At 46.9% G+C, this 15252-nt stretch overlaps 1 protein-coding gene across 2 annotated transcripts in view; it reads left to right on the top strand.

Annotated features, from left to right (window-relative positions):
- HUNK (hormonally up-regulated Neu-associated kinase) overlaps positions 1-15252 on the top strand; it is a 137128-nt gene that overhangs the window by 48970 nt on the left and 72906 nt on the right. For both annotated transcript variants that reach the window (XM_055279480.2, XM_055279479.2), the window contains one exon: positions 11527-11819. In XM_055279480.2, coding sequence (XP_055135455.1) covers positions 11614-11819 — 206 coding nt within the window. In that variant the 5' untranslated portion in view covers positions 11527-11613. The remainder of the gene's footprint in view (positions 1-11526; positions 11820-15252) is intronic.

Here is a 15252-nt window from a genome sequence, read left to right as displayed (position 1 = left end):
TGGTGTGATCACGGCTCGCTGCAGCGTCAACCTCCCAGGGTTAAGCCCTTTTCCCACGTCAGCCTCTCAGGGAGCTGGGAACACAGGCCTGCACCACCACGCCTGGTCAAGTTTTTGTATTTGTTTGGTAGAGACGGGGTTTCACCGTGTGGCCCAGGCTGGTTTGGAACTCCAGGCCTCAAGCCGTCTGCCTGGGGGACATTTCTCACACAGAGTTCTGTGGACTCTCTGCATCACGATCGCACACAAGCTGAAACGGTGTCCACAGATAGCACTCACATTTGATTTAAATGATTTTAATGTTTGAAGGGAAGGCACTGGTCTGCCTACATTGTAATTGGGAAATCTGAGGGCTGAAGTCGTGGGACTTCCCAAGGCAGTAGTAGAGATGACCAAGAACTTATACTGACCTCCTGTAGTGCCCTGGTGGGATTTTCCACACATGCATTCATTTATTCATTGATTCCCTCTTTCCCTTGCTCCCATGAGCCCAGCACTGTGCCAGGGTGCTGGGAGGTCAGACATCATTCCTACTTTCGTGGAAAGTACAGTGGAGGGTATCATATCAGCTAAGCGTATGTGTGATGGGTGTGACAGCTGGGGAGGCCCAGAGTGACCCCAGCCAGTCTGGATGGGGAAGCAAACTGTAACCTGAGGCCAGTGGTGGGTGGGAATTGGGGTTGACCTGGCCAAGAGTGTGTGGGAGGGAATACCAGGCCGAGCTGGGTGGGGGTGGGAGACAGGAGGCAGAGAGATTAGCAGGGAGGCCCAACTCTGCCAGAGGGATGATGGTGGGGCTGCAGTAGGGGAGTACGGGAAGGAAGGGGAAGGGGAGGGAGATTGTCCAAGGTGGAGGTGACAGACTCTTGGTGATGAATGAGGTGTGGGAATAGGGGCAGGGTGGCTGGAGGAGGATGTTACAGTGGGGCCACCTGTGGATGGTGGTGCTGTAGGCTGAGCTGGGAGCCCCACAGAGGAGTTGGGGCAGGGGGAGGTGACAGGCTTGGAGGCCCACAGATTATCCAGGTGGAGATGGCCAGAGGCACATCAGAGCTCAGGAAGAGGTGTGAGCAGGACAGGCATTGGCAATCATGGGCAGATGGACAGTCATGAGCGTGCTGGAAGTGGAGGGGTGGACGCGTGCCTCCCCAGCAGAGGAAGGCCTGAGACAGAACCTCAGGGAGGCTACAGGGGGAGAAGCAGGAGGTGTGGGACCTGGGAGGGCAAGGAGAGTGTGAGAGGTCAGCAGGGAGAGTAGCCTCCGGGTACCGGGGACCTTGGTGAGGCAGTCACAGGGAGTGGTGGGAGTGGCAGTCCGGGGCAGGGGCTGTCTGCGCTTCCGTGTCTACCCACTCCTCTGAACCAAACATGCAGAGCCTACCGACCACCACTTATTGAGGACTCTGAGGAATGCTCTCAGAGCCAGGGTTTGCAGCTTCAGAGCCTGTGTGCCCAGCTGCTGTTGCTATGACGTCCCCAGACTGGGGAACGCAGGAGGAGAGTGGAAGAGGAACGGTAAGACCTGGCCCTAGGCTGGGCGTGGTGGCTCATGTCTGTAATCCTAGCACTTTGGGAGGCCAAGGTGGGCGGATCACCTGTGGTCAGGAGTTCAAGACCAGCCTGACCAACATGGAGAAACCCCGTCTCTACTAAAAATACAAAATTAGCCGGGCATGGTGGTTCATGCCTGTAATCCCAGCTACTCAGAAGGCTGAGGCAGGAGAATCACTTGAACCCAGGAGGCGGAGGTTGCAGTGAGCTGAGATCTCGCCATTGCCCTCCAACCTGGGCAACAAGAGTGAAACTCTGTCTCAAAAAAAAAAAAAAAAAAAAAAGACCTGTCCCTAGCCCGCAGTGAATGAATGCTTCCCTTTGTTCTTACAGTTTTACTCTTCTGCAGGGAATCCCGTAGAATTGTAGGATGCTCAGATGGTCTGTTAGCCTGCTCAGGCTGCCACAACAAAATACCATGGAGTAGGAGGCTTAAAACAACAGAAATTCATGTTTCACAGTCCTGGAGTCTGGAATTCCGAGATCAAGGTGCCAGTGGGGTTGGTTTCTCCCAAGACCCTCCCCTTGGCTTCTAGATGACTGCGTTCTCTCTGTGTCCTCACATGACCTTTCTGTGCAGGCTCAGAGACAGAGAGAGTTCTGGTGTCTCTTCCCCTTCTTATAAGGACATCAGTCCTATTGGATGAGAGCCCCACTCTAATGACCTCATTTAACGTTAATAACCTCTTTAAAGTCTCTCTCTTCAAATACAGTCACGTTGGGGGTTAGGGCTTCAACATACGCGATTCAGTCTATTGCAGATGGCAATCTTGAACCATTTCAAAGAATCTGAATTATCCTCCCCTCCCCGACAAATGGACCTAAAGATCCAGGACTCTTTTACAGTACAGGTTAATTATCCCTTATCTGCTTGGGACCAGAAGCGTTTTAGATTTGGGATTTTTTTTTTTTTTTATATTTGCTTTCTACCCAGTGGAGCACCCTTAATTCCAAATACTCCAGTGAGCATTTTCTATAGGTGTCATGTTGATGCTGAACAAGTTTCAGATTTTGGAACATGTTGGATTTTGGATTTTCAGGTTAGAGATTAGAGATGTTCAACCTGCATACACTTATACCTAGAACCCTGGCAGGTATATTTTAGGTGTTTAATAAATGTTTGTTGAAGAAGGAAAGATTCATTTGAGTTTAGTATACAGTATTCATTAAGAAACCAAAGTGTTCTGGGAAGAAAGCTTTTTTGGGGATAATTTCCATGTGAAAAGAAAACTCAGTTGATCAGGGCTTCCCATTCCCTGTGCGTTTTGATTATTTAAAACGTAGTGTAAAAGTGCTTTGATTAAGGAAAGGCTATGAACTTTCTAAAATACAGCACATTGTGTAATGTGTAAAACACGTATGTATGTTTCTGCGATATTAAAGAGGAGTCTCTTTGATCAGTATTTTTTTTTCTTCCTCTAAGTCGTACAGAAGATCCATTTTACATCTGACTTCTCATTTTGGAGATTGGATACATCAATACTTGATGTGTTTCAGAGTAATGAATTTTAAAGGCAGTGAAGGGTGATACAGGAGGAAGGGATGAATTTAAAATCCTGTTAACTCTGATCCTATGTTGACAGTCTCAGCTAAGTCAATATTTAAAGAAGATGAGAGACTCGCCTGATAGGAAGTCACTGACTTGGGATTTAAAAGCAACTCTATTCCAGAGAGTTCAAAACACTGAGATAGAGTTCAGCCGTCTTTTTTAATATGCTGAAGCCACCGGTCAAGGAAATGCACATTGTTTTCCTTAGCTGAACTGAGCTTGAATGCTTTTTCACCCTCTCTACGGGTTGATTCATTGAAAGTAAATTGGTAATGATAATAACAGCATCAATTTAAGGAACATTTGATATGTGCCAGACATTGTACTAAGTGCTTTCTTTTTTTTTTTTTTTTTTTGAGACGGAGTCTTGCTCTGTCGCTCAGGCTGGAGTGCAGTGGCGCGATCTCGGCTCACTGCAAGCTCCGCCTCCCAGGTTCACGCCATTCACCTGCCTCAGCCTCCCGAGTACCTGGGACTACAGGCGCCCGCCACCACGCCCGGCTAATTTTTTGTAGTTTTAGTAGAGACGGGGTTTTACTGTGTTAGCCAGGATGGTCTTGATCTCCTGGCTTCATGATCCGCCGGCCTCGGCCTCCCAAAGTGCTGGGATTACAGATGCGAGCCAGTGCGCCCGGCCCTAAGTGCTTTCTTTATGTACATTATCTTAGGGACCTATTGGTAGATGGAAGTGTGTGTCATTACTGGGTGCATTACTGAGCCTGGGTGATTTTGTGCTCCCTTATTCTAAGTAAAATTCTACATTGGATTTTTTCCTCCTAATACCTAACAAAGGCCGTCAAGCATGAATTCCTTGGCAGTTAGCAAGTGATCTCTCTCTTGATGGGTTGGGATCCACACACATGGCCTCTTCCTCCTGTCCTGTGTTGCGGAGAGCAGTGCTTCCCTTTCGTGCAGGGCAAACTCTTCCTCCTTTTCCTCTCCTTCCTTAAGGTTTCCTCTCTCTTTCTTTTCTTTTCTTTCTTTTTTTTTTTTTGAGATGGAGTCTTGCTCTGTCACCCAGGCTGGAGTGCAATGGAGCTTTCTTGGTTTGCTGCAGGCTCTGCCTCCCAGGTTCAAGTGATTCTCCTGCCTCAGCCTCCCAAGTAGCTGAGACTACAGGTGTGCACCACCATGCCCAGCTAATTTTTGTATTTTTAGTAGAGATGGGGTTTCACCATGTTGCCCAGGCTGGTCTCGAACTCCTGACCTCAAGTTATCGCCAGCCTCAGCCTCCCAAAGTGCTGGGGTGACAGGTGTGAGCCACCACACCCGGCTCGGTTTCCTCTCTTTCTGTCTCTCCTGCATCTTGTATTTCGTTGTCTCTGTAGCTGCTGCTAGTGATTTTTTGGCCTTGGGGGATTTCCGTTGCTTTCTTATGAGCTTAGCTATTTATTTAAAAGTGGTTTGCTGATTTTATCTATCATCATTGATTGGTGGTGTTTGTTTGGCAGGGAAGGAAGAGGGTGGAGTTACCGTGTTGTGAGAAATGCTTTCTGTTTTTCCTTTTTCTGAGACAGGGTCTCACTCTGTCACCTAGGCTTGAGTGCAGTGGTGAGATCATAGATCACTACAGCCTGGAACTCCCGGACTCAAGTGATCGTCTCACCTCAGCCTCCCGAGCAGCTGGGACTACTGGCACGAGCCACCACGCCTGGTTAATTTTTGTGAGATGAGGTTTCACCATGTTGCACAAGCTATTTCTTAATTAATAAAAGAAGTTGATGAATAATCTCTTTCAACTGTCATATATTGGAACCGTGCTCTTCTCTTTCTACTAATTTTCCACCACTGCAGGACTTTGCTACTAATCTTGGAAATATGGGGGGAATCTTTGGAAAACTGATTCCTTTGTAAACTTTTGAAAAGCCTTGCAACTTGGATCTATTGATGAGCCTCGGTTCTACTGATCTTTGACAGAAAGTTGTTTTTCTTGTGCTCATGATGACATCCAGGCTTAGATACCCTCCTGAAACTCCCATTCCCAAACATACACACACACACACACACACACACACACACACACACCCCTGGACTGAATTGGGAGTTCCCTGGCAGCATTGGCTGGGGGCCTCATCCTTAAGTGAATCGGGGAACCTGCAGCGTTGGTAAGAGCCATTGATTGGTGTGGTGCTATCACTCCTGTTGCCTGGAGCATGCCAAACTTGCTTACTTTACTGCCATTTGATAGCAGAGATTTAATTTCACTCTGTAAAACTCTCCTGACTCAGGTAGTTTATTTTGCAGCTAGAGATCCATTATTGCATTGGGCTTTACCCAGTTAGAGTCAGTGTCAGCTTTGTTTTGCCTGCAAACCTCTGATTACTGTCAAATTGAATTAGATGTCTCCCTTTGCTGATCACTGATTGACTTTTCCTTAATTTCCCATTCATTTTTTTCCCCATTTCAGTTGTTATAGATGAAGTCGATTAAATGGTTTTGTGTAATCAAGAATGGCATTGCATTTCAGTATTATCAGCGTGGAGCTTGTAAGTCAGGGGGTGGATGAAAACAAGCTGGTAATGAGCTGGTATTTGAAAATCGAGTGGGAGCTTAATAGGAAACCTTCTCCAAGGTGAGGTAGCTTAAGGGCTCAGGGTTTTCATGGAGGGACCCTTGACTGGCAGAACTTGGGAATCAAGGTGTCAGATGATGGTAGGGCACACACCAGGGGTGTTAGTTTCCTGTAGCTGCTGTAACAAATGACCACAAACTTGGTGGCTTTAAACAACAGAAAGTGATTCCCTCACAGTCTGGAGGCTGGAAGTCCAAACAGTCTCATTGGAGATCAAGGTGTCAGTAGGGCCATGCTTCCTCCAGAGACCCAAGGGGAGACTTGGATTTTGCTTCTCCCAGCCCCTGGTGGCTACTGGCATCTCCTGGGCTTGTGGCCACGTTATTCTCTTGTCTCCATCTTCACTTTGCTTTCTTCTCTGCTTGTCTATCTGATCCCCTCATCTTTTAAAGACACTTTTGATGGCATTTAGGACTCACCCAGTTAATCCAGGACAGCCTCCCCATCTCAAGACCATTAACTTCATCATGTCTGCAGAGTCCCATCCCCCTAAAGATGACATTTTCAGGTTCCAGGGATTAGGATGTGGGCCTATCTTTGGGAGGCCATTTTTCGACTCACCACACTGGGCCTGCTTCACGGAAGGCCTTGGTACGATGGCCCAAGGCCTGGGCTGGACCGAGTGGTATGAGGAGGAGGGGCTGGACCGAGTGGTATGAGGATGAGGGGCTGGATGGGGTTTCCAGGGGGTATTTCCCCAGCACCATAGATCACCTCATTGCCTTGTCCTTTCACCTTCAGGAAAGGGAGGAGGATGGGCTACAGAAACAGCAAGAAGTGAGAGAGTGGGGAGAAGTGCTTGGAAATACTGCATTTGCACAGAAGTCGGAAGGTACAGGAAGAACCGCCCAAAGAAGAGCCTAGCGTGCACTCCTAAGCCTGGCATGTGGGAACCAACACTAATTGTTAGGATGACTGTAATCGCACCGCTGTGATAATGAGGTCCAGACTCATGGAAAGAGCCACCTGGGCTGTCCTTTCTGTTCAGAGGGGTCTGCAGTGTAGACACTTGCTAACCAATTACGGAGCTTCATAGGGTCCTACTCTGACATAGCTCGTGGAGGTGCAAAACCCTGATATGGGCTGGTTCAGTCCTGGGAGTGGAGCCTGAGAGGGAGTTTGTGAAGACTCTGCTCTCTGTGGGTCTCATGGACGTGGGGGAGCAGAGGGGACGGTGGAGTCAACGAGGAATTGTCAGAGGTTCCTGAGACTACACTGAAGGGCTAGAGTGAGGAGGAGAGAGAGGCTGCCGGTGAAAGGTGGCATCATTCCCCACTGCCAAGGAGGGTCTCTCAGTGCCTGGAAATGCATCCCAAAGGGCATCAGATAGATTCCTTTCTTATTTTTTCAGGGAAGCTATTTGTTTCTTGTGGCTGCTATAACGAATTACTACTCTGGTGGCTTAAAGTAACAAATTGATTATCTCACAGTTCTGGAGGCCAGAAGTCTTAAAAAGTATTGGCAGGGCCACGCTCCCTCCAGAGACTCTAGGTGAGGGTCCTTCCCTGCCTCTTCCGGTTTCCAGCGGCAGCCAGCATTCCTTGGCTTGTGGCCCCTCACCCCAATGTCTGCCTCCTTCCTCCTGTGGCTGCCCCCTCTGCTTATTTGTGTGAAAACTCCTTCTTTCTCTATTTTATAAGGACACTTATGAGGACATTTAGGGCCTACCCAGGTAATCTAGGTTAATCTCATCTCAGAATTCTTCACTTAATCACTTCTGCAAAGACCCTTTTTCCAAATAAAGTCACATGATCCAGAGATTAGGCCATTATTCAACCTGGTACAGGCAATTAAAGAGCTCAATAAGGTATCTTAATAGTATACTCTGTTAAAAAGGCAGATTGTATTACTGCTGGGCCTTTAGACTTGTTTGTTCACAGTACTTTTAAGAATTTCATTGCCAGAGGGTGTAATTTTTTAAATACTGCAACACGGAGTGGAGCAAAGACAATGCCTAATTGTACTTTTCAGCATTCCTTTTTCTCCACCTCCCCAAGAGGATGGATATGAAATATGTGTGTGTCTGTGTGTTTTTGGAGGGTAACAGTTAACAAAGCTGTTAGTTTAGCATCCCTTGAACTACTTGGGGCCAGACACAGCCAGAGTGTAACTTTACCTCCTGTGGGCTGAGGGCATCGGCCCCAGCTGACTTGGGGTAGTGCAGGCCCCATGCTGTGAGGTGTGGATGGCAGGGCTCTTCTAGCCTGTCTGGTCCCCTTGGGGGCTGATTGACTCTTTGTCACTCCCATCTTTGGATTAAGGGCCTGAACCTCCCTATTAAAATGAGACTGGGCTGGGCACGGTGGCTCATTCCTATAATCCCCGCACTTTGGGAGGCCGAGGTGGGTGGATCACTTGAGGCCAGGAGTTTGAGACTAGCCTGGCCAACATGGCCAAACCCTGTGTCTACTAAAAACACAAAAATTAGCTGGGTGTGGTGGAGGGTGCCTGTAATCCCAGCTACTCAGGAGGCTGAGGCAGGAGAATTGCTTGAACCCGGGAGGCAGAGGTTGCAGGGAGCCAAGATTGTGCCACTGCACTCCAGCCTAGGCCACAGAGAGAGACTCCATCTCAAAAAAAAAAAAAAAAAAGGAGACACTGCTTTATAGAGGAGATAATACATTATGCTCTTTACAGCCGTCTTTGCTTTGGTGATTCCATTGGTTAGTCACTATTAGTCACTTGCTGTTTATGAAGCGCTGTGTGTCGTGCAGGGGGTGTGGTCCCTGTGTTAAGCCATGACTTCCTTACGTCTTACCGCAGATGCTGTTGTGTAGGGACATAGGGAAGGAAGATGCAGGGGAATCTCTCTGGAAGGGAGGTTAGCCTCTGAAGGACCTGGGGTTGGGGGCTTGAGTGGGGGAAGGGGGTGGCTGGAGTACCTGGAGAGTGATAGAATGCATGTCCCAGAGAGTGACGAGACATGCCGGAGGGAAAGCTGGGAGGAGTTGGGGCCGGGTGGTGGTGGGGCTGATGGAGAAGATGCTTGGGTGCTCCCATAGGCAGCAGTGAGACCTCAAGAGCTTCTGCAAGAAATCAGAGTTCCAGACCCTCTGATTTGGAGGCAGAGTGTAGAATGAATTCAAGAGGCCAGGAGGAGCCTCAGGAAGAGGTGACATCCATGCCTTAGTCCACGCTGGGGGTGGCCAGACTTTTATTGATTCATTCACTATTTTGTTTAATTTAAAGTTTGCCTTTAGTTTGGACTTTTTCCCTTTTTTGTTTTCTTTTTGTTTTTGAAGGTTTTCTTCAGCTTTATTGAGGTTTAACTGACAGATGACTGCGTGTGCTTACAGTATACAGGGTGGGGCTTCGATGACTGAGCGCGTTGTGAAATGGTTACCACGGTCAAGCTCATGGACATGTCCATCACCTGACGGGGTTATCATTTTTGTGTGTGTGTTGAGAACATTAAAAATATCTCTCTTAGCAGTTTTCTTTCTTCTTTTTTTTGAGATGGAGTTTTGTTCTTGTCGCCCAGGCTGGAATGCAATGGCACAATCTCTGCTCACTGCAACCTCTACCTCCCGGGTTCAAGCGATTCTCCTGCCTCCTGCCTCAGCCTCCTGAGTAGCTGGGATTCCAGGTGTCCACCACCACGCCCAGCTAATTTTTGTATTTTTCGTAGAGACAGGGTTTCACCATGTTGGCCAGACTGGTCTCGAACTCCTGACCTCAAGTGATCCACCCGCCTTGGCCTCCCAAAGTGCTGAGATTACAGGCACGAGCCACTGTGCCCGGCCTCTTAGCAGTTTTCTTTCTTTTTTTTTGAGATGGAGTTTTGTTTTTGGTTGCCCAGTCTGGAGTGCAATGGCACAATCTTGGCTCACTGCAACCTCTACCTCCTGGGTTCAAGTGATTCTCCTCCCTAAGCCTCCCAAGTAGCTGGGATTCCAGGCGTCCACCACCACGCCGATCTAATTTTTGTATTTTTAGTAGAGACAGGGTTTCACCGTGTTGGCCGGGCTGGTCTTGAACTCCTGACCTCAAGTAATTCACCCGCCTCGGCCTCCCAAAGTGTTGGGATTACAGGCATGAGCCACTACGCCCGGCCTCTTAGCAGTTTTCAAGTGTGCAATACGTTATTGTTAACCCTGGTCACCACACTCTACATTAGATCTCAGACTTCTGTTTTTTTCTTTATTATGAACTATGTCCACAAAATAATATTTGAGCCCCTCACTGAAAACATGTATTCATCTGTATTTTTTTACTTATTATTTATTTCTGTACTTGTACCTCTGTGTATGGCATATTGCATATAATGCATATTGAGTGCATTGTGAAACAGGTACAAAATGTAATTACAAAAAAGAGAAATAACAAGAAATGGAAGGTCCACTGACTTCATCCTGCACCCGGAGGCTCCATAGCTGTGTATGAAGCTGTTCCTGGGGTGCTCACGTCTCAGTTCATGACAGGGTGTCTGGGCACTGGGGCAGTGGTTGGAATGAACCAGACGGGTGGTGTAGGGGAACGGAGAGGAAGGACAGGTGGCGAGGCAGCTAGAAGAAGACATTGACATCATGTGTTGACGTCAGTGGCTGATCACATTAGACAGGGGAGTGAAGACAAAAGAAGGAACAGGGCAGCCAGGCATGGTGACTCACGCCTTTGACACCAGCGCTTTGGGAGGCTGAGGGGGAGAATCACTGGAGGCCAGGAGTTCAAGACCAGCCTGGGCCACATGGGGAGATCCGTCTCTACAAAAAGAAAAAGATTAGCCAGTCGTAGTGGCGTGTGCTTATAGTCCCAGCTCCTGGGAGGCTGAGGTGGGAGGATCACTTAAGCCCAGGAGTTTGAGGCTTCAGTGAGCCATGACTGCACCATGTACTCCAGCCTGGGCAACAGAGAGACTCTGTCAAGAAAGAAAGAAAGAGAAAAAGAGAGAGAGAAGAAGGAAGGGAAGAGGAAGGGGAGGGAGAGAGGGAAGGAGGGAGGGAAGGGAGGGAGGAAGGAAGGAAAGAAGGAAGGAAGGGAGGGAGGGAAGGGAAGGGAAGGAAAAGGGTGAATACAATGGAGAGGCGACTTCCCCTAAAGGAAAGAGGACTGGGGACAGATGTGGATTTGGGTAGAATAGACAATCTTCCCTTCCCTCTGTTCCTCCATCCTTCCTTCTGTTCTTCCCTCCCTCCCACCCTACGTCTTATGACAAGTTGATTATAGGGGGATTGGCCCAGAAGGAGCTTCCTGGGGGTAGTAGAAATGTGATCCTGTGTAACAACAAAGGTTGGGGCCTGACAATGGGGGCCAAGTTTCCCTAGGAGGCAATTCATCAAGGGAAGGAGGTGGACCCTGAGGCTTGAGGGCCTGTGCAGGGCAGAGAGAGGAGGGGGCAAGGCTAGGGGTGCTGCATCTTTGGGCAGTATCCCCCAACCATGCCTTGGAACTAAGATTGGGGGAAGATTTAGCTGTTTCTGAAGTGGCTGGGGGTCCTCAGACCTGGAGGGAGATGATGGTGAGTCCTGAGCGGGACTGGGACAAGCCCTTTGCTGGAAGAGAAATTGTTATTTCATCTTCCCATCCTGTAGAAAAATAAATTTGACATTAATCCTGCACTGCGCCTTCCAGACAACCATTCAGGTTTTCTTAGGTAAATTCCATTGTCTTCCTTAATAATTGGACCTTTTGATTTTTCCTAATGTTATACCTATATGTGTCTGTGTGTGTGTATATATGGTATATGCATAAATATAAATGTGTATATATACATTTTCTGTTGATGCTGTTTTAGATAAGGTGTTTCTCCTCTGCAGAGACATAGCTAGCATTTTTCTTGGGTTCCTGTGAGTAGCCAAGGCATCGCTATTGTCTGTAATGTCTGATAACAGGCATGTTCTTGTTTTCTCCTTAGGTGGCCATAAAAGTCATCGATAAGAAGAGAGCCAAAAAGGACACCTATGTCACCAAAAACCTGCGGCGAGAGGGTCAGATCCAGCAGATGATCCGCCACCCCAATATCACTCAGCTCCTTGATATTTTAGAGACGGAAAACAGCTACTACCTGGTCATGGAGCTGTGCCCTGGGGGCAACCTGATGCACAAGATCTATGAGAAGAAGCGGCTGGAGGAGTCTGAAGCCCGCAGATACATCCGGCAGCTCATCTCCGCCGTAGAGCACCTGCACCGGGCTGGAGTGGTCCACAGGTAAGGGCCAGGCCACGCTGGTGATCGCTGACTGTGTGCTCCGTGGGTGGCACCGGGCTATAGTACCCTCTAAGCCTCTGAGAAAGGCTGAGCAATTGCAGCCTGTTTTACGATTTTTCTATATTTTTATTTTATTTTATTTATTTGTTCATTTTTTTGAGACGGAGTTTTGTTCTTGTTGCCCAGGCCGGAGTGCAATGACACAGTCATGGCTCACTGCAACCTCCGCCTCGTGGGTTCAAGCAATTCTCCTGCCTCAGCCTCCCAAGTAGCTGGGATTACAGGCACCTGCCACCACGCCCAGCTAATTTTTTTGTATTTTTAATAGAGACGGGGTTTCTACCATGTTGGCCAGGCTGGGAATTTTTGTGTATTTTTGTTCCATGGAATTGTTTTTTGAATTGGGTTAATGCCAGTGTGAGGGTTAGAAGAGTAGAATCTGAAGCCAGAGTGACTGGGCTTGCAACCTGGCTCTGCCCTGTAACAGTTCTGTGACCCTGGGCAAGTTACTTAACCTCTCTGAGCCTTGGTCTCTTAATCTGTAAAATGGGAATAATAATAACACTTCTCTCTCAGTTGGAGTAAGGGTCAATGAGTTAATATATGGGAAGAGCTTGGGACAGTGTTTGGTACCTAGTAGGCATCAGGTAAGTGTTAGCTGCTTTTCTTCTTGTTTGCATAGTCATGAGACCAGTTGTTTAGGTGCCTGAAAGAGCCAGTGTTAAAATGGCATGAGATTAGTGCTAGGGATGATGGTGCTTTCATTGTCTTTGCTTTACATATCGTAGCCACTCAATAGCTGTTTTATTCAATGAAATTGAATCACCATTCGAATTTTGAACTTGCCCTTGAAATCAAGGAGTGTTTTCCACAAACCAAACCAGTCTTGCAAATAGTTAGGAAAATCAAGCTTGTTTTTAATAGCTTGTTGTTTCCTAGGTGGGGGCTCTACAAAGAAAGTGAATGGAAACAGCGTTCTTAGCAATGTTGCCGTTGGTGGTGGGTGCCTGCTTTTAGTACTGTGTGAAAATAAAATCCAATGAATTTAAAGAAATAAAAGCTCCCTCTTTTCCTCCAAGGGAGTGTTGGCTTCATCAATAAATGCATGGTTCTTCCTTTGTGGAATTATGATCAATAATTACTCTGCGTTATTGAGAACAACAAGAAATCTTTTTTTTTTTTTTTTTTTTTTTGAGACTGAGTCTTGCTTTGTCACCCAGGCTGGAGTGCAGTGGTGCAATCTTGGCTCACTGCAACCTCCACTTCCCAAGTTCAAGTGATTCTCCTGCGTCACCCTTCCTAGTAGCTGGGATTACAGGCGTGTGCCACCATGCCCGGCTAATTTTGTATTTTTAGTAGAGACGGGGTTTCTCCATGTTGGTCAGGCTGGTCTCGAACTCCTGACCTCAGGTGATCCGCCCTCCTCGGCCTCCCGAAGTGTTTGGATTACACGCATGAGCCACCGCGCCAGGCCTAGAAATCATTTTTAATTGCTGCTTATTTTAAAAAGCAAGATTGAGGCATGATATATTTATGTGTGTGTATATATATAAACATGCACACACGTGTGCACATGTATGTTAAAATATTTTTAAATCAATAAATTTATGCACTATAAAAGTCACCATTTAAAAGTGTATAATCTAGTGTTTTTTAGTGTATTCACAGAGTTGTGCAACCATCACTACCTTCTAATTTTAGAATATTTTTATTACTCCCCCAAAAGAAACCCTTTACCCATTAGCAGTCACTCCCCATTTCCTTCTTCCCTCAGCCCTGGCAACTACTAATTTACTTTCTGTGTCTATGGATTTGCCTATTCTGGACATTTCATATAAATGGAATTATATAATACACGGTCTTTGTGATTGATTTCTTTATGTAACATTATGTTTTTTAGGTCTGTCTAAGTTATAGCATGTGTCAGTGTCTCCTTCCTTTTTATGACTGCATAATACCCCATGTATGCATATGCCACAGTTGGCTGATCCATTTGAGTTGTTCTCACACTTTGGCTGGTAATACTGGTATGAGCACAGTTTTCTCAGAAAACTCCACTCTTAGGAGTGGAATTGCTGGGTCATATGTCAGCTTTCTTTATCCTTTTGAGGAAACACGTATTTAAAAAAAATTCGACATTTAATGATAAATCTAATTTTAATTTTAATAATGATAATCTAGCTCTATCTGTTTGAAAGCCTTTCTTTCTCTTTCTTTCTTTCTTTCTTTCTTTCTTTCTTTCTTTCTTTCTTTTCTTTCTTTTCTTTCTTTTCTTTCTTTCGATGGAGTCTCGCTCTGTTGCCCAGGCTGGAGTGCAGTGGCGCAATCTCGGCTCACTGCAGTTTCCGCCTCCCGGGTTCAAGAGATTCTCCTGCCTCAGCCTCCCGAGTAGCTGGGCTTATAGGCACATGCCACCATGCCCATCTATTTTTTGTATTTTTAGTAGAGATGGGGTTTCGCCATGTTGTTACTCAGGCTGGTCTCAAACTCCTGATCTCAAATGATCCACCCTCCTCGGCCACACCCCCAGTCCTGGGATTACAGGTGTGAGCCACCGTGTCCAGCCATGAAAGCCATTTATTTTCTGATCAGTGATGAAAGCAGCTCCAGCCTTTGCGTAATAGAACTTAGACTTCCAAGGTGGAGAGAGCTGTCTCCTTACTAATGGGATTGGTGCCGTGGGATGCTCTGCCCTCTCATGTCTAAACCCAGGGGAGGACCATTGTCCAGGCCTTTTCTAGAGCCAGCCTTGGGTAGGCACCATTCAGGCCAATCATTTCCGCCTCACTGAGGTGAGAGCACCTCTTCACATACGTATTCTTAGTCATGCATGTCGTCATGAGATCACCCTTCATTAGAACTCTTTGGGCTTAGATTAGCAACGAAGAGAATGTTCAGAAATGGTAAGTGAATCATGCTATTTTTGGCTCTTCTCAACAATACCCTTGGGTAGCCTGAGGTGTCATAGTGCTGCCGTTATTAGGAAAATGATAGTCGTAAGTGTGCCTGGCTCTGTCTTTGTTTATTAAGATGACAAAGGCAGAAACCTCACAAGTGAATCAGCTTGGATTACCGACTCCGCAGGTCACAGTGGAAAATAGAACCAGGGACTGCGAGCGGCAGAGCTTTTTGTGGTTCTCGGGATGTTTTTTCCAGGGTTTTGTGCTGTCAAAAAGAAGATGAGCACCGAGCTTCTCAGGATTGCGAGAACAACAAAGAAAACCAAGTGGAAGCTGCGCCTTGTACACTGGCCTCTCCTGCAGGCAATTCTCAACAGCCCTTTTAAAGTAATTTTAACAAAATCCAATCCCTCTCAGCGCAATTACTGTCAGAATGTCAAAGCAATGAATTTAATAATGTTTTGATAGCAAAGATGGTATACTTTTTCTTTCTCTGATCTCCAGCTTTTTCTACTTTTGCCTCTCTCTCCTCA

This window comes from Symphalangus syndactylus, chromosome 5 (genome assembly GCF_028878055.3).
Source record: "Symphalangus syndactylus isolate Jambi chromosome 5, NHGRI_mSymSyn1-v2.1_pri, whole genome shotgun sequence".
In the NCBI taxonomy this organism is placed as follows: domain Eukaryota; kingdom Metazoa; phylum Chordata; class Mammalia; order Primates; family Hylobatidae; genus Symphalangus; species Symphalangus syndactylus.
The sequence above is the reverse complement of the archived record's forward strand: the minus strand, read 5'-3'. Positions and strand labels throughout refer to the sequence as shown.